This window comes from Rhopilema esculentum, chromosome 16, assembly GCF_057945365.1.
Source record: "Rhopilema esculentum isolate cy_ngs chromosome 16, ASM5794536v1, whole genome shotgun sequence".
Lineage (NCBI taxonomy): Eukaryota > Metazoa > Cnidaria > Scyphozoa > Rhizostomeae > Rhizostomatidae > Rhopilema > Rhopilema esculentum.
This window is the reverse complement of record NC_142830.1, coordinates 3,473,636-3,493,872: the sequence shown is the minus strand read 5'-3', so window position 1 is coordinate 3,493,872 and position 20,237 is coordinate 3,473,636. Positions and strand designations below refer to the sequence as shown.

Genomic DNA, 20,237 nt, shown 5'->3' with positions numbered 1-20,237 from the left:
AATGAAAAATTTTAAGGACCTGGCTATGCATTTGATTCAGGGCAATCAACTGATGTCCTTAAATATGCGCCTGAAAAGGAAATAAAAGTTCAATTTATGTCGAAAAATATTGAAGTTATTTGCGTACATTCTTTTAAACTATATAAATTAGAAGTATACGCTATCCTCTTATGTTGCCACGTAGGTGCAATAGCTGTAGCAGGGGGTCGAGGACAAGAACTACAGAATCCCGGGGTTCAGTGACTCCTTATTGTTGATCGAGTAGAAGAGTTGCAATAGAAGCAATGAAAAGTAATTGCGCGGTAGAACTATTACAGAATCCAGAAAAGTTGTCAACCGTCATCCAGCCAAGAAAATGTTTCTAAAAATTTACTTTATTTTAATTGGTTTAAAATGGACGTGAGTCATAAAACCGGGCACACAGCTAGCCTTGATCTACTCCCCTTGTAGCACTGTTTTTTCAAAACTTTGCTAGAAATTTGTAGATTGTTTTCAATTTTAGGTATTTTTTAAACCGATGTAAAGTAAAATCACAGAATAGCGTGGTAAAATGCTTATATAGATTAATAAAAATTGTATAATTCAGGCCTTAATGACTACATTTTACAGTGTGAAGTATTTCTGCGAACATATTCAAATTGAAAAACAGGAGGTTTTTGAATTTAATTTTCTTTCTTGTTTTTCATGGCTGTATTATAAAAAGCAAATATTTAATAGCCTATACAAATTTGTAAACTTCCTCAAGTCTCCAAATTTTTGGCAACCTTCCTCCGGCCAGTGTCCGAACTATTTTTGCCTAATGAGAAAACATTTTAAATGCAAGCATTACTAAGATTTGAGGCGTGTGGCTCTATGAAAAGAGCAAGATAAATTGTTCAAAAATTGTTCAAAAAGCAAAGTGAAAAGTAGAAAAGGGCTGCTTTCAATATTCATAAAGGAGTTCAGGCCAAAAGCTCTTCACCCCTGCATCTAAGTTCGTTCCACGAAACATCAGAGAAAAAAGGCAAAAACAAAAACAACAATGACATATTTGCAATGAAATGATGAAAATAACAGCGGTTAAATGCAATGGATAAAAGCTATAAATAATTCTGGCCAGATCGAGATTGAACGAAATAAAAATCATTATATATCCAAAAGAGGTCATGTGATGCTTCCGGTTCTCTGATAGTTAAGGTCAATTTTGATCCTTCTATCCGGCTAGGCGGACCAGCCACCACGGAACGAATCCTGCGTTCCGAACCAAGAAGGATGAGTAGTTGAAATATAAAACACGAGAAAAATTTGACCACAAAACAAAGAAACCCCTAAGCTTTGGCCACAGTAACAAATCGCGTTCAAAATGAATTTGAAAGATCTGATTTTCGTCAATGATTCGATAATGAACCGTGGATAAAATTTACTAGGGGATCGGTATGGAAGCATCCATTGATGTCTTTTGAACAGCAAACGAATTCATTGCTACAGTCCATGTTACAAAAGAAAATATTAAAATTATTTTACAATTTAAAAATAATCTGAAAGCAGTTACCCAAGTGGTTAAATGTGACAATATGGATTAAAGTTTGACAACAATGAGTTAGTATGATCGTTAAAGATGGACAGGGGTACATCAATGTTGTTTATAACCATCTTTTATATATGACGGACGTAGGGCTCCGTGGTGTTTTCAGTTAACTCTGAGTGCTAGCAATAATCATAGAAGGCTGTCTACTTGATGTTTTCAAGGAATGACTTGTGTAGGGTGAACTTAATCTTTAATCCTTAACAACTAAATATTAACATTGGTCTTATGATTCTAACCCATCTCATAAAATATTTAATGTTACAAAATATTAAAATATAACAAAAATCACGTAATTCTAAATTTCGGAAAATAAATGCAAATTTTACACTAGTCTATATACAGTGCATCAATGATTGCAAAGATGACGAACTAATAATCGTTCATTCTAAACGAGAACCTAAAAGGTATTTTAGAGAAAGAATTTTATGTTTTATTGTACAGCATGTAAGAAGCAGCTTGAAATTTATAGACACCGCCCCGCCATAGCAGATTGCTTAAGTTATTCATATCAAGATATTCTTCAATATCATTTGACTAGCTACAGCAATTTTTTTGGAAAAATTCTACCATGAAGGACGTTGATGATATTGTTATCAGAAGAAACTGTGCATTCTTTATAAATTGGTCTTCTGAAAAAATTTTGCAGTCCTACATAATTATATACTTATTAACCAGGGGTACAGCTGCGAAGTGTCTTGATTGTGCGGGTCTCAACGAATTTGGTGTTTTTCAGGTTCGTTACTGGGGTGATGCAGTACTCATTTTCGAAAGGGATCTAAGAACAAAATTTTCTCGACAGATACAGCATATATTTTCTGATAATTTGCCCTACGAAGTCATACAGCAATTTTAACGAATTATCAATGAGGTGCTGTCAGCTAAGCATGGTCAACAACTTTTAGGCCAGCTAAAAGAAATTTTACATGATAGCGATCAGCCAACGCTATAAGCAAGCTTAAAGCACTTTTTGTCCGTTGTAATGTTTTGCTGTCTCTAATATCTGACATTATAGAGCGAGGTTGATACCAAAGGCATCCAAAACGAGATATCATTCCCTAAGGTACTTATTTCCATCCCGAGAATTAGTTCTTAATTTTTTACACTTTATCAGCCGTATCACAAATAACAGGTAAATACCGAATCACAAAAAATTCAAACTAAAAGGTCCTTGATCCCCAGAAAAACACTTTGCCCCAACTATGAAGTGAATTGTAGAGTTTCCTTAATGAACTTAGTTATAATCTATCAAATTATGTCAGAATTACCAGTCTACAAATTCGAATCTAATTAAAATTCAAATCTTAAAAGTATGTGGAGATTAGATGTATGAAAATATGCCAAGAATCAAGTTTGGCACGATAAAATACAAATCTATATTCCTCTAAAAGATCGTACAGCATTTAAATTTGCTCAAACCCTAACAATACTGTGGTATGGTTTGCTAAAAAAATTTCCGAAACCCTTAATCTCTTTTCCCACCCAAAATGGCATAGTCTTCAAGAGAAGTTGTAATAGCATCCGGTATGACATCATAGGTGTTCAATAATGCTGGCGTAGGAGACATTGGTCTTTGTTTGGTAAAGGATTGCAATTGATGATCTGTATATAAATTCCCATTCAGGCCTAAAACGTTGAAATGATTTTGGGCAGATGATAGGTCTTTGATGAACGATGAACTGTATTTGTAATACTGTGCATCTTCTGCTTGGTCCATGATACATGGTCTTTCTGAATCTAGTACTTCTGAGTTTACGGGATGTTTCACCGCAAGCTCCTGTATTGATTCATCGTTTTGTAGAGCAACTGTACTTGATTTCTCAGTCGGGGTATCTGTTGTTTTGGGTCTGTTATTAACATTAGTTTCTTCCATGCCTAATAAAGCCGATACTAAAGAAACCAAAGATGGTACTTGCTTGAAGTCATCAAAAGGGCTTTGACTATCAGGATATCCTTCCTCTTTCCCTTCTGCTATTTCACCTGGTTTCTCAGAATCGCTAGCATCAGGGAAATCTAATGGTGCCGAAATAATATCCATTATTTTTGGAACTGTTAGAAAATCCTCATCATCAGCAATATTGCGATCTGAATAAGCAAGGTTTTCTTGCGGCCAAAGTTGTTGTTCCGAGATTCGCACAGAGCTCTCATTTACCAGCTGCGAGGCTTTCTTAACAACCTCCCTTACCGGACTGCGCCTCAATGTCAGTTCATTAGAGGATGCCGATCCCCGTCTTGAGCTCCCCTCCTCTCGAATAACGCTTACGCGAAAACGTCCACTTATCAATGGGGCATCTGCGCTTTTTATCGCCTTTTCCCGCTTACTAATGATCCTTTTGAACAAACTTCTCGCAGCTGACCTTATTTCAGGTACCTTTTCGAAACTGGCTTCGATCTCACTCGAGTCCACGTTACCATTAACGATTTTTGACGGCGAATTCCACGTGCTGTAGCAATCCATTTCGGAATTAGGTACGTAGCTCTCGTCAGCATCATCAGACCTGTACTTGCTAATACTGCTAGAGGTAGAGAAACCCTCACCTTTTGCTGAACCCTTTCCGACCTCAGGGTCTTCCTGATGCGATTCTAGCTTTTTCATGAATATACCCCCAGCTGCTTTTGCTCTAGTATGATGACTATGATGTGTGTTCTGCATATTTGGCATTGACTGGAATGCCCCTTTTATCATTGGCTTTTTTCTTTCATTTAAACTTGACCTTGATGATCTCCTCTTCAACTTTGCGTCAGACAAACTTCTACTTAACTTTTTCTTAATAGAGGATATCGATTTTCGCTCGTTTTCTTCATTTTCTGAATCTATCACATCGTACTCTGATTCGTGAAATTCTTCATCAGTATCTTCAAGCAGCTGGATTCTATCAGAAATTTTTGTTCTAGTTCGTAAAATATCGAGTGCTTGTTCGATAGAAAATGTCTGAGAGTAATGAAGATTCATCGACACCCCCTCAATTGTTTCTAGACAACAATGATCACTCTCATCGTCAGCATCATACTCTACTGAAAACAGAAAATCAGAATCACTTTCTGAAGACCTAGCTGTCCTTTGGAGAGACATGTGACTCCCGGTAAACGTCACGTGTCCTGAGTCAACCTGGGAAAGTTTACGAGCATTGGGTTGGTCTGTTTTGATCTCCTCGTTTGTGGTAACTTTATCAAGATTCGCTGGCATTGACACAAAATCTTTCCATTCTGCTCGTGATTTAGCGACTGATGTATACACTGAAAACAGAAATAATTTATCAATACTTAAAAAACGACAATTACAAAGTTTCCCTGTAGTTTTCACTAAAATGAAATTACAGTTAAATACATTGATGATTGGACATGTAAGCCCGAGTCTAGGATGCAGATCTAAGCTGGTTTGTTAGCAGATGGAAAAGCACAGCAAACAATGTTCATTCACGAGTCTTCACAGCGCATACATATCGTGGTGAATCAGAGCTTACCGCCTTCTTTACTACGAAAACCGAGCTAATGCAAAAACTTTATATGAAGTCTGCATTGAGTATAAAATGCTGGATATAAAAAAACTAAACTTACTTAAATCGTTGATAGAACTTGTTGTGCTGTAGCAGAATCCACTGTCATGCTCCAAATGGGTCTCGATTTCATGTGGAATTTCAGCCATACTCCGAGAGAGGCCAGAATGCTTTCCCTTCCCTGGTGATTGATATGAATTGAGAATTTCACCATCACTGACCATGCCATCAAGGTAGCGCTCAATTTCTTTAATCGGCAAACTGCTTTGTAGGAATAAGTGAACAGCAACGTCGGATAAATACTGGTTATCTTCAACCACCCTATAAATAACAGAAAATCGCATTAGGTCACTATCTAGAGTAAACAATACGATTGTAGTGGCAAACAACGCAACATTTGCCCACATGACAGGGAATATGTCTTAATGGATTTGAATATAAAGCAGCAATGTTGAATTACTTCATGAAGAGATGTCACAACCTCGTAAAAATCGACGTTGAATGATGTCAGCTGACCTGGCAGGTCAACGTGGACTTGGTGCAAAAACTCTGTTCAAAGTTCATGTGACAGTTTTGTCCAAACGATTTCCTTCGGCTCCATAACAAGCTTTCAATAACCAAATTTGTAGTTCCACAAATAATGAAATTAAATTCAAGATCCACTTTAAAATGTAGAAAATGAAATTGATTATTCAATTAGTTAGGCACGCAAAGATATATAAATTGTCAAACGTAGTTATTTGCAGATTTTATGATCGTGAAATATAATGTAAACATCGATGAAATTATGACACTGACGATGTAGATAGAACTGATTATGTAACCTATAGAGACCCTGAGTAATGACCTACAAAAATTCTCAAAATATGTGTTACCTCAAAATAAATTTCTGCAAACCCTGCTGCCTCCGTTTTAGAAATTGCCGCTGAAACCTTCCAAAAAGGCGTTTGGGTGGCAGCTCTGGCGGACAACTAGAGAGAAAAGAGAAAACGGATTTCAATCAAATATTTATCGATTTGATGAACAAGATAGATGTCAGCCTTTCCCATATACCGTGGATGGGAGTATTGACTCAAGGAGGGCCTAAAATGTCATGATATAAAGAACTAGACACTCGCAACGCAGTTCTAAAACTGATAAGGGGCATTGAAGTTTTTCAACATCGGCTTTATCTTTATCAATTGCATAATCCTCAAAAGCTGGAAGCAGAAATTATAAAAGAATTCATAAAATGCTTATACCGCACTGTAAGTAGGCTAAAATAATACACGAATGCCTAATGCAGAAAAATATACCAACTATGCATTGAAATGAAGTCTGCTACCTAAAGGGATGGTGCAAAGATGATTCTGAGCAGCTTTTCCTTTTCAACTGCAAATTATGTCTTATCAAAACAATAGGGTTTGCAGACAGATTACCTACAAGACTCAGAAAAGACTTAACAGGGCTATAAGACTGCCAAAGAGGATTAAAGAAACGAAATGAATGATACAGCAAAGTTTTTAATCTGGTCAATGCTCGTTGGTTGCAAAAGCTACAGAGCAAAGACAAATCGAGAAAAGCAGAAAGATAAACAGACTAAAAATACCCTTTCGACAGGATTTGAATTTAAATCGGTAATCTTGATTTGCTTGAGAACAAAAGCAATTCCAGGTTTGCAAAGAATATCCAGAAAAAGGAATGAGATTTCTATTCAGATGCCGTTAAACCTGAAAATGGTATCTGCTGTTTTCAGTCCTGCACTACTTACGCAATGAAAAAAATGCTTACTTAGAATGGAACTGAGAGAAAGAAAAAATCTGGACAGTGAAAAATGATTTTTCGATCAATCTATGCCATATCTTATTACATGTCATAACATCATATACCCTATCCTATCTTATCGTATTATACTGTAATACCATACCACACAACAAATCATATCATATTACGGTATATCATATTATATCATACAATACTATACACTATACACTATACACTATCCACTATCCACTATCCACTATACACTACTGTACTGTACTGTACACTACTGTACTGTACTGTACACTACTGTACTGTACTGTACACTACTGTACTGTACTGTACACTACTGTACTGTACTGTACACTACTGTACTGTACTGTACACTACTGTACTGTACTGTACACTACTGTACTGTACTGTACACTACTGTACTGTACTGTACACTACTGTACTGTACTCTACACTACTGTACTGTACTGTACACTACTGTACACTACTGTACTGTACTGTACTGTACTGTACTGTACTGTACTGTACTGTACTGCACTGCACTGCACTGCACTGCACTGCACTGCACTGCACTGCACTGCACTGCACTAAACTATGGTACATCGATGGTTTGCAGACCAAACGCAAAATTACTCGTTTCAATACGTTTATTTGTTCACCTGTACAGCTGACTGGGTCAACAGCTTTAAAAAGGACATTATTTTTATATCAAATTGAACAATCGAATATCTAGTATTTCACTCAATTATAGATTGGTTAAAAGAGAAGCAACAAGAAAGACAGGGAAACAACCAATAAAATGTATGGAGAAGCAACCTGGCAATGAATTAATCATTTTTAAAAGTTACTGGCTGTGTATAACGGAAGTTGTTCTGCTTTTGATTTTTTTGCTCATTCTTCAAAGTTATAATAAGAACCCTTTTCTAAAATGTGTTCGAAATTAAAAGTCCTTCATAAATTCAGCAAATGAGGATCGCATTTTTCAGCTATCATACTATCGAGGAAGGACATGTTTTGGGCTCTAAGACAGAACAGAAATCTTTATATAATGGCATGAAAGGAACAAGTCTTGAACCGACAGGAAAAGGATAGACTGGCCCAATGGCCTTAGGCTAATTTACCAGGAAAAATAATGGCCAGTCAACACACAGGGAAGACGATTGCATTGAATTACATAATGTTCCATCTATTTATCCCCATCACTGATCGATTTCACAAATATAAGGCTATAACTATTCGAATGTCTGGAATTTAAAGGATTTTAGACATTCACACCCAGATATGAAGAGTAGACAACACGGCAGAGGAGGTTATCAAAGACATAGACACAAGGTTAAACATCATATCAAAGACTAGGCAACCAAGATATATATAAAAACAACCCAGCTTGAGCTTGCAGTTTGCACAACATAGAAAGAATTCAAATAGCAAAATGCACTTACGTCACCCATTTGTAATGAGTCATCAGCCTCGTCCTCAGCCATTGGAACTCAGAGTACCTACGCCGTACAGTGGACTCTGTACATGCAAAAGCTATGTTGTTCGTCTAGAAGATAAAAAGTTGTGATAATAAGTTTTTTAAATGTTTTATTCAAAACATAAATGCATTACGGATTTTTGCAAAGCTTGCTTTGGTTTGTATGGGCACCTAAGGTTTGCAAGGTATAATTTTCAAAGACAGACCAAAGTTCCTTTTTGAATGAAAAACCCTCTTATATAAAATGGTGCCCATCCCCAAGAAATGACCGCAACCTACCAAGGCGTCGAAATATCTGAAGGCATCCGATTAATTTTGAAAATAGCATAACTCTTTAGATTTCTGCGGTTTTGCAAACTTGCTTGGGCGTATTGGTGTATTATAAACAAAACAGTGTGGTTATTTGTTTACAGAAGATAAAAATAATAATTACTTGTTTGCTATAGTGGCGACGTCTGTCGCCTAGAAACGGGTGGGAGTAGCTAGGTATCAAATGAAACATTAGAAGCAGTTTCAAGTGTATTTAGTCACTGAGCTTTTTCCTTAGCTATCTTAAATAACTTCCCTGTCGATTCCAATTTCAAAGCGCACACTGTGTTCAAACTCTATTCATGGGCCCACCATTTCACTATCGCTTCTCCTGATTATCGCACAGAGGTAAAAATGCACTCTACACAAAAGAGAGTGATTAGGCCTGTCTCAGTCGTAACCTATCTTTCTATTTTGCAATATAAGAGGGGAACTGCAGGTAGGAAGGCCTGATTGGGATATTGCAGTTCACTTCCTGTAAACAAGATGCTAAAACCAAAAATAAATTAATTGCAAGTTTGCAAGTCAATAATTGCCGAATAACTGAACATTGAAATAATAACAGTTATATTCTATTTGGATATAACTACCGGGGTATTTGCATGCCGGAAAGTCCTTTCCTTAAAAATAGCCAAGGTATGGCCCATGAATCACCTTAACGGTTTTCAAAAACTTCCAAAAATGCTACTCTCATTCAGTGACATTTAACGACACATAATCAGGACAAAATTTCTCAACGCTTTAATAAAAGTTAGATCAATTACTCGTAACTTATGCTAAGCAATATCATTGTCACCAATATATACTAAATCCACCTTCTTTACGATATCCGTTTTCTACCGTCTACCGAAGTACATATCAATACTGAGAGCTTGGGAAGAAAACAAAGAACACAAGTTGGAAAGTTGGAGCGAACTAAACCAAATCAAAGGCGTAGAAGCGATATCAATATTGCAATTGTTTGCAGCAAAAAAGCAGATAAAATAAGAATAACTTCACAATTTAATGAAGGGTGTAAATTTGAAAAAATTCTGTTATAATGACATTCTGAGTATATTGATTTCTGTTTGCGGACGAACAGCCACATTAATCGATTTTCCCAAGCTTTGCGGCAAATCTCAAAAACGTAGCTACGAAATAAAAACCGTTCAGGGCTAAAGGTTCAGGGCATGAAACAATCGATTTATGAGTCTTTCATTGCGTTTCTTCGCTATAAACATTGGATTGGTGTTACTTCGTACCCTCACTTTCCTTCATAGCTTAGGGGCTCTAAAATACTAGGATTATCGAAAGATGCTTATTTCAAAATTAGAGGAATCAATTACTTTGAAAATATGACATATACTGGGCTTTTGGCGAAAACGTATCAATGGAATGCTGAAGGTAATCAAATCCTCAATAAAATAACTACGTCCCGGAAACCCGGGATCATGACTGACTGGAAACCGGAGGCCAAATCTCGCAAGGCCGACATCGAGCCTTCCAGCCTATGTCTGAGTGAGCACTACAGTGTCATCATCTACTCATACAGTTTCAAAATCATCTACTCCTACAGTTTCTAAATCATTAACGAGATATCGTAGTTTCTTAATCATAATCTCTAACGATTATGAAAATCTCGTATAATTTTGATAATGCAAAACTTTTGCTTGCACCAAAGTCAATCGTGCGCTATAATCGTGCGTTTTTTCTTTCCAATCCATTCCTTTATCACCTTACTGGCACAAGCTGTTCTTTAACTTTTATCAGAAATAGGTCTCACTCTTAAAAAGCAGGTCCGGCCAGGTCAGACAAAGTATGGGACTAGCATCAATGTCAACTCTAGAACATTTCAACTCCATTACGAGACTATATAATGACACCTCTTTTCTTTGATAAGAGATTTTATCTAAAGGATCTCGATATTTCGAATGATAAACTGTCTCTCAAATTCACTCTTAACATGGGAGTGAGAGACCAGAATAAAGCTCCATTAAGAAACACCATTGGCTATGTGTGTTATAGTTTCATTTTTGATTAATTCAATAGCTTCACTGATGGTTTCTTGGACATTTTGTTATTTAAAAACGCTATGGCGACGAAACAACAATCAGATGGCCTAGACCCTTGTAACTATGATTAGAGTTAGACATATGGTTCTCTAAAAGTCCCTAGGGGCGATACAGAAAGGAAATCTAATAGAAAGCTAAGATAATTAGTTACCTTAACAACAATCTCATAGTCGGTGTACAGTGCTTTCTCTCTGCTTATGTGAGTCCTTGGATTCCTGACCTCAATTTGAACAAACGTCTGTAGAAATAAAATAAAAAAGTTAAGCTCAAATTCAAAACAAGATCAGACCGTTGCTATAGGTGCTTTTACTTGACGTATCTTAGTTTTGATTCATTTTGCTGAATGTAATTTCAAACACTGACTCGAAAGACAGGTTCCCAAGCAGACGGAGACATTCGAGCGTCGATTGTTATCGACAAAAACATATCAGTATCAGATTTTATTTGCTACGATTTGCTTTTCAAAATCACTGCTTCATAGCCTAGTGAGGTTGAGAATGCTCCCTACGTATTCTAGACTTCCTTTAGAAAAAAAATCGCCATATGGAGGTCTGCAACTTGTGTTACACCATACCCTACTAACAAGAAATTTCTTGCTCACCCAAGTCTGAAAAATAATGATCGCCCATAAACAGCGCATGTTTTCCTAACTTCGCCTAATCTCGTAGCGATAAGAGCGTGATTTTTAGCGATGGGACTAAAAATGGTTCACGAAACTTTCTTCTATGCAACGTAAAAAGACATTGCTTGCTGTTGCGGTCATAGGATATACAAAACATTTTTGCTAGGTCAATTTTTGCTTCATCTTCGTATTCTGTTTTGGCAACTTTTTCAAATCAATTACAAACACAACGCCCTATTAAGCGCTTTTTCACAGCGCTTATACAATGGTGCCGCGGAGGGGCTCGAGGGGACGTATTGGAGGGGGAGGCTTACTCGAAGGTGGGGGCCTATATAGCAGCAGCCAAAAATATTGGACGGGGGCTTATTCGAGGAGGGGGGGTTCGTCGAAGGTGGGGGCTTTTTCGAGGACTTGCGGCAACCCTTGATTATCCAATCGATTTTCCATGAATGAAACTTCCATTTCACTCGACCCTTTTCAAGCAGGTGAGTCTCAAGCTGAAACTAAGATCGTTCTGATACCCGCACGTAAAAATAAGTACAACACAAACATGGCATTTTCGTAGATTGCGTGATGTATTTACTAAAAGAGATCTCTTCGGCGCCGGAAAACGTTATTTGTTGTTATTATTTGCTCGTTATAAAGGGAGTGTTATTATTTGTTTGACACTCAAACTATTGGTTACCACTATCTCGCGATTACATTCGACATTGGAGATTCTAATGAATTGGTTCAGTCATTTTAAATGTCGGTGCTTTTTCCCCGTTGTTTACGTCTGTAAGATATTGTGGGTAACAAACGCTATTAGAAACGTTTGTTTAACAAATATAGTTTAAGGAAGAAATACGTTTACCAATTTGTTCGTGACAATACCAATTCCATCTTGAACCCTCAAAACCCTCTCATATTCTCGGCATATCACGGCAGAATTTGACAGAGAAATGAAGCTAAATATGTTGTTGAAACCTTCAGAACTTGTAAAAAGGGCATAGGCTACATTCAGAGAATGAACCGGCACAAAAACCTTTTCACCAGATTTGCCGCACGCATACACCTCCTTTACACGAACAAGAATAAACCGATAGCATAACATGATATCAATCGTTAAACAAAACAGTTTTCACTTTTTGAAATTGTCAGAAGTTAAGAAAAACATTTCTCAAATGTGAAATTATAATATGTTATCAAACTGAGAAAGCCACAAGTTTCATGCCAGAAGATCGAGCTAGCGCTTGGTCTATTTAAAATAAACCCCTATGTGGTTGATCTAAAAAAGTTAGCAGAATACTAAATAACTGCATTGTTGCATGCTAAATCAACAAACAGCATCTTGTCTCTGAGTAAAGGTTTCTTGAAAAAAGTAATTTCCGATTTATCTACGCTTCTAATTAAACATTATGAGCGACGATTAATATGAAATGAATCTTTTCACAAGAGATGGCCTACAAAAACCTCAAATAGATTTTCTCATCTATAACCCTTTCATTTTGAAAAATCTCAAAATAAAAAACCCTAGTGGGCGGGGTTCGGAGTAAATGTCCACTAAAGCGTAGTAAATGAACTCACCTATAAACCTTCACTATAGCAGTGTGGATACTTGACAAACTTAACTAAATTGCCAACAGCAAAGTTTCTTATTGCACAAGACTTTCCACGAGGTTAATAAAAACGCTGAACAGAACCTTATAGTTTTTGAAAGCTTCTTAACATGTAGATGTTTCCTCGCATTTACGATGCCAGAAAAAAATTGATTATTAATACGTTTCTCATCTTAAATACGTTAGAAAAACTGATATACCTCAGGTTTCATACTGTCTGCAAAAACTGCTAATAGCTTTGACTCACATCGCCTCTCATCTACCTCTCATCTACAATCTTGGGCCACTGATAAAAATGCTAGTTGCAGGGCTGTTGTGGCGATACAGAAGGTCCTGGGTTCTAATTATCAAGTTAAAAAAACGCAGCAAACTCCATTATCTGTTCAGGCATAGGCATAATATGGTTTAGCCAATAGCGCTCACGTCAAAAGGAGATAAAAAGCACAAATGGTTTTATCAACAAGAGACCAAATATTTAATTTTACTGGCTAACTTGCCAGTATCTTAGTCAATAAAAGCATCATTAAGTCCCTAAATAACTACAGGGTTCTCTCGCCTACCTGCTTCAGCCTATTCTCAGAATAATTTGTTTATTGCCACCTAAAGGCAGTTCTAATAAGTTGTATTGTAAAATTAAACCTCTCAGAAATTACTTATCAATATTTAAATCTGCATATCGCAAGTTGCTTACGGAAATAAAGTATGTGCGCTCAAAGTACTCTAAGAAAGAAGTCTAAAGTAATATTTTGAAGCTTGGTGTGTTGTAAAGCAAAATTGTAGCATATTACTACATTCAATGAAAAGCTGGTTAACATGCTAAACAGAAAACGGCAAATCAAAGGAGATTCATCTTTTAGTGAGTGCTTAAGGTTTCCGTTTTGTGAAAAGTCCACAGGCAAGGTGCGGCCGGTAATTTGGTTTTGAGGCGGTAAATCTTACCGAACTTCCTACAAGCCACCAAAGCGATAGAACGTTCAGTTGTATTAACTGGACAGTATATTTCCGGTTTGAAACGAGAAATCGAGAACGTCCGGATGGCGGTTACATCATCCGGCTATGGCCATTTCTTTTCCTTCGTGGTTAAGGCATAATTTACTTAAAAAATTATACTTTTGACGTTCAGATGGCAGTAACAAAAGAGCCCAAAACCTAAAGATATTTTACTGTCCCAATCTGTGAACATTGTTGTTAGTGACATATTGACGTAAATCATGATGATGATGATGACCATATTTGAAAATGAAGGTATCATAATATTGATCAGAATGATTATGATTATGATGATACCTTTTATTATGAAGATGATTATCATAATGAGAGGTGGCACGTGGACCGCCAATGGCACTGAGTCATTCAGTTTTATAAGCCCTTCCACGTTCATCACATGATATTACAATATCACAGTTATGTTATCACTCAAAAGTAAATCCTTGACTCAGCATTACAAAAACAATGACAACAGTAATTTCATCGCCATTCAGTTAATCACTGCTTCGAATATTCAAGCAAAGTTGCCCGGTATTTGTTTATTTTTGTGCTATTCAAGTTGGAGCTCATTCGACAAATTCTCTGTTTATGGGGTGCTTACTTTAGGGCTCCAAAAAAGGGTCGGCCCTTATTAGAAATACGATAGAAAAATGGTTTACAATCCGTTGCTGCGACTATTCGGAAACAAAGTGTCAGGTCGAATATGAAAGTGTCATGACAGCAACCTCTTGATAACTCGATTCTGTGGCTTCAATACCGGTACAATAGTCAGGCCACAAATTGATCCTTCCCACACGAATAGGCCTTAATTTAGACTACCTTGTGTTAAACATTAGCCTAGCCATGCGTCAAGTATTACCTAAAAATCTATTGCAACCAAACATAGTGTAGCAAATACACGAAGCTCCTTGCAAAAATAAACAACCTGGAATCACTGTTACGGTCTCGTGTGTAAACATTGCTGCTATATCAACTCTAATTGGCAATAAAGTTTTTCCAGATGCAATTTGGAACTGTTATTATAGCGATTGGTGTGTTCAGCTAGGCAGTGTGTGTAAAAACAAAATTCTTAATGGGCATGCATAAACTTGTTGCTTTTCTAGGAGGTGAAAAAGGGGTGTGACTGTGGAAACTGGCTTTTATGTCTGCGGAGGTAGACTCGGGGGATCGTTCAACATTGGACCGTAGCACAGGGTATCGTGCAGGTTGCCTCCAACAATTTCTGACAAAAGAAATTATTCACAAGATTCCTAGAAACATTCCTATATCCTTGATTAGCGTGCTCTCGTTAAAAGTGAACCTAAATTTCCATACGCTTTGCTGTGAATCCTTTCTTATCGTTATGTGTCACGATTTTACATTCAATTTGATATCCCTAAATATTCATTCAATCATGTCCAATAAAAATATGCTCCAGTCGAATGTACTTTCAGCATTAATTTTTTGAGCCGACAAGGGTGGGCCTCCTGTCGGCTGTAGAAATGTTCAGTAGGGGTCAAACGACGACGGGACAGATGAGAAGTCATCATCACTCTCCCCAATATGCAACTTGTAAACTGCAAGCTGTACCCACTTCAATGGCTGGGTACAACACCTAAAGCAAACGCCAACAAGTCTTGAGGACTGTAGAACTGTAACCTTTGCCCAATAGGTCTCAGACGGCAATTTAACGACAAAGGTTTGCACTGTAGCAACCTGTTACATTTTAAACATTTAGTTGCACTTCCAGTATCTTGATTTCACACTTCCAGTGTGAATACTGATAAACCCAGAGGGCCTTGTTTTGTACTCGCCCTCAAACGAAAAAGTTTTTCTTTTGCCAAAGATGTCTGATTCCTTCTATTGATTGATAAGCAAAGAAAGCTTAGTAGCTATAAACGGGATTCAAATTTAACCCGTGTACCTTTTTGGACCAAAGAAAGAACTCATAAACAATAGAAAAGAAATAATTTTTGGACCAAACAAAAAGAGGGGCCGGCGAAACGTATTTGAAAGTGGAGGGGCCAAAATATCAAAATTTTAAATACTGATGCCATACTGATGTGATAACCTTCTTTACTTCCTTTCTCTGTTTATTCTTTCTTGAAGCTGCAAGCAATATGAGAGTTCGTTGCATAATAAATACGAACTTGTACTTCCACTTTCAGTGAGAGTAACATAAAACCGTGCTAAGCTTTTGTCCTAGAATCGATATCGTTACGTCATAGATTGTAACAACCAACACCTTGAAAATAAATGCTGCTAAATTACGTACGTATTTTCTCGCCTTGAACCGAGCGTATATTGATTTAGAGTGTATATTGCTGGGTGTTAAATCACAGTCTGAACATGCACGAGCGTGCTTCTGGTTATAGAAAGTGTGTCCAGTTAATTCCGTCTAATTAGAACTTGTGTAGTTCGATCTTTTATGTAATTCAACCAAAATTATCAGGTCCCTTGAAAAACCCCAATCAAACCATTATAAAAAGGCAACTCTATGACTATACAACGCTACTGCGATGTGAAAGCATTTGCCAACATTCCAGATAGGAAATCAAGTTTTAAGATCCTGGTTTCAGACCGTTTCAGTCAAAAGAGCGAAATTTATTGTGTGTCCAGACAATGAGTAATAAACAGCCGTTAGTGACATAAAAGATATTTTTCAGTAGCTCTCAAAATCACTGGTTGCTCCATTCTATCTTTAGACAGGCCAGAAGATTACCTGTAGGGTGGCAAACTCAAATTAATCTTTTTGATCTCACATTCTTCTTTTTTATAAGAATACTGTTTATGGGAATATGCAGGCTCAGAATCATCAAATTTAAGGATATTGAAAATATATTGCTTCGCCTCAGGACACATAATCGTGTCTCATTTTGCAGCAGTTGCTTGCTTTGCTGTGTTCAGAACAGAGATACATTAAGTACATATCTTGGTGATGATTTGAAACCATATCAGATTTGAAAAACGTAAGAATACTTTAGGAACATATTCAGGCTCTTTGCAACTCCTTAATTATAGCAAAAAAACTCCTTAAGAATATTGAGGCTGGACAAAATTTACAGTATTCTTTTAAAAAATGAGTGCAGCTGAGGCCTATTGAGTGGAAAGCTTTGGACTTGGCAGGAAACTTTTGTATCAAAACAGAACCGTCCCTGATCTCAATTACAAAACCACTTAAATCTCTGTCCTGGAAAATCTTATAGAAACCCAATGACCATATTATTTTAATCACTATCATACATCTAAAACACGATTGTTATATCTTAGTTTCTTTTTTTTAATTGCTTCAATAGAGATAACTTACCTAACGCCTACATTTTATTGTCTATTGAATTGTTTTGACTTGGATTCTCTTGGCTTTTAAACAAAAAGCAAAATATTAAACATTTCCAAGAAACACCGTACGTCAGTTAGAATTTCGACAGAAACTTTCTTTATAGAAGGGGCTACAAAAAATAACTCAATTTAAAAATTTTTAAACTAGCAAAAAGGAATTACACTCATTTTTTCTCATCAGAAACAAAGATCGATGTTGAGTACTCCAGTTTCCTAATGTTCTGGAAATTTCGATACTCATTGTTTCTTTTAAGTTTCTTGCTTATGATGTCATGAATGATGTTATGAAATGTTCGTGACCCTTTTCTTCACGTCAAGAGATTCGCTTCCGTTCTGATGCTGTATTTAGATGTGGGAAACTAACGATTTTTATCCCTTGTGTTTTAAGTTCTAGGCCAAAATTTCGTTGTTCTCAGTTTTATCACGATTTAATAGTTTCTTAATTCTTTTGCTTCGGGTACTGAAGCTTCTTAATTTTTTTCTGACTGTCCAGTACTCGTTTCTCATAGCCAGTTTCTTATATAAAATAAGTGTATTTGAGACAATAGCAAATGTTATAAAAATCAGGGGTGGTTTGTTTACAAAAAGACAAGGGAAAAAGATCACAGAAAAACATCTAAAAACAAGAAATAAAGCTAGTAAATTTTGGTATTAAGAACTTTTAAAGCCAGTAGCTTTAATGTAGGATCTGTTTTCCAGCATCAAACTCCCAACAAAAATCTTGCCTCGTTGGTATCAATCAATAAGTAATAAATGAGCCACTCATCTCGAAAGTTGTAGTTCATCATAAAATTTGTTATTTTTATCCGGAAATGGCACAGTTTAAGCAAAAATTTAATGGCAGGGCCACAAGCCCTGCTGTGTGCGACCCGTTGATGAAAATACAAAACACCATGAGTTGTCTGCTGCTTAGCAAGCTCGCCATAGAGGATCTAGATTTTGGTAGTAATTTAATCGATGGTGTGAACAACGGCAGCAGTATAGTAAATAAAAACAAATAAATGTCACGATAAGGTCCCTTAGAATCGGCGCGATAAGGTCCCTTATCGACAGTACCAATTGTAACTCAAGGAATTTGATAGTAACAAGTCGACTTGCTGCAAGGAACGCGGAACATATTACAGATTGCGGGGGCTAAAAGGTTTTGGGGAAGCTAAGCCCACTTTGTCCCCTTAGCCCCCTCTTTCGCGTTCCCTGCTTGCAATATTTGTTCGACAATTGGCATAAGCATTTAGAACCGAACCAATACATGGATGTAAGATGCAATGATATATGCGTATAAAACTTAAACTTTACTGAATTCTACCAAATCACACCGCACGATTTTACCATCTTTTGAGTTCCAAATTTACTCGCTAGCCTGAGGGCTTTGACAGCCATGTAGGACAAACTTGTATTTGCGTGTTTATTTGCCTTCTTTTCAACGCCTTTATGTAACACGAGACAAGCGCAAGAATCCTTCCTTCCTGATCACTCACAAAGAATTAAATTTAAATTCACAATATGAACACTGATTTTAAAACTTTGTGGAAAGTTTTGCCTCCGACAAAACTACCACTACCAAACTACCCTATGACCTTTTCAGACACATGAATGTCGTAATGTTATTGAATTTCGAATGAGACTCTCCAAGTAGTCCGGGTTGCTTTGTGTCGAAATAACTCCTGGTTTAGTCATTCCAAGCATTTTCCAATGTGGTTATATTCCATTATCATGAACATACGCAATTGCTCCTGTAATTCAAAGTTAGGCTGAAAGGATTTTACCTTGGTAACTAACTATCTTATATCCGCGGTATCAACATTTCCTATCAAAAATTGGCCTAATTTATTTACGCACAACAACCAACGACCTTTAAATAGGTAAAAAATAATATTTTAAGAATTTCACTGTCTCCTCGCTAGACCAAAGATCTTACAGATGCACAAACTTTGTGATAAAAACAAATAAGTCAAAAGAAAATAGCAACCAGAAGCAAATAACTGAAAAATCTCAAAACCCATCTCGAACAAGATTTAGGCCTAGCAATACAGTATCGCGGAGTTCATAAGGCACGTGAGATTTCTTCTAACTACACAGAAATTAATAGATGTAAAAAGAACTATACCTGTTCTGTGCTTGCTTCAACCATAACTTTTCGAAATTGTAAGTTTATCCTCAAAGACCATTTGTGCTCGACTTCTCACCTCGCAAATGTCACTACTGATCCCGAGCGAGTTGTAAAATCACCCGAACTGGGAGAGTTCACAGTTTGATGACAGGGCGACACTACGCTAAACAGAGAGGGTCAATCACCGTTCTTTCGAGTACAAGTTATGTGTATAGAAAGTGGCGGAGAAAGATTAAAGTCTTTTGTACAACTGAGCAAAGATTTCAAAACAATCTGAATCCACGTTACGGTCGAAGGGCATTGTGCCACAAATAGTTCTTTCTCAGTTGCTATCGAAAGGACACCACAATGTGAGTAGTGACGTCAGGCTCTATACGTTGGTAATCAAAATTTTTGCATGCTTATGCTCCTACTAACAACAGGATCAAAATAAATGGAGGGACCGTCATATACTCGACCCCCGATTAAAAATATCGACAACAAAACATTGAATATCTTTATATCTCAGGTAAGAGGGTGAGACCCTGGAGGTACATTAAACACAAAAAATTTCGTCGTGACAGAATTTCATGTATTCATGTATTCATGCAAATTACGTCATTATTGCTTTTAGGTACCTCTCACAAATGTTTTAATCATTGCGATTTCAATTTCTAAAGGATGTTTTCCAGATGTGGAGCTACTATTTGGATAAGCAGGAGCTAATCCATTATCGTTCATATTCTTTTACTACTATTGTTATTATTATCAACTTATGTAATAGGCAAGCCATTTACAAAGTACTTTATCTTGTGAATGCTTCCATTAGCTATTCTTTGCTAAGTGTCTTCTCTCTTTCTCTTCCCCTTTCTATTTTGCTTTAATTGTCAATTTGTTTGATCTAATTATTACTATTCTTATCTCTGTACCAGGTTAGCCAGTTGTAAACTATCTTGTAATAAAGCGAGGTTCA

At 36.8% G+C, this 20,237-nt stretch overlaps 1 protein-coding gene across 2 annotated transcripts; it reads right to left on the bottom strand.

The window, feature by feature from the left end:
* Nucleotides 1-1,027: 1,027 nt before the first annotated feature.
* LOC135682200 (uncharacterized) lies at nucleotides 1,028-19,569 on the bottom strand. Of its 2 annotated transcripts, XM_065196982.2 has the most exons (7): nucleotides 19,283-19,569; nucleotides 13,071-18,908; nucleotides 10,802-10,888; nucleotides 8,256-8,359; nucleotides 5,937-6,032; nucleotides 5,123-5,382; nucleotides 1,028-4,801 (listed from the first exon to the last, which is right to left on the bottom strand). In XM_065196982.2, the coding sequence occupies exons 2-7, from the start codon at nucleotides 13,080-13,082 to the stop codon at nucleotides 3,030-3,032; spliced, it is 2,331 nt and encodes a 776-aa protein (XP_065053054.2). In that variant the 5' UTR covers nucleotides 13,083-18,908; nucleotides 19,283-19,569; the 3' UTR covers nucleotides 1,028-3,029. The 2 variants fall into 2 exon arrangements, with proteins under 2 accessions (XP_065053054.2, XP_065053053.2); XM_065196981.2 differs by lacking the exon at nucleotides 13,071-18,908.
* Nucleotides 19,570-20,237: the final 668 nt, after the last annotated feature.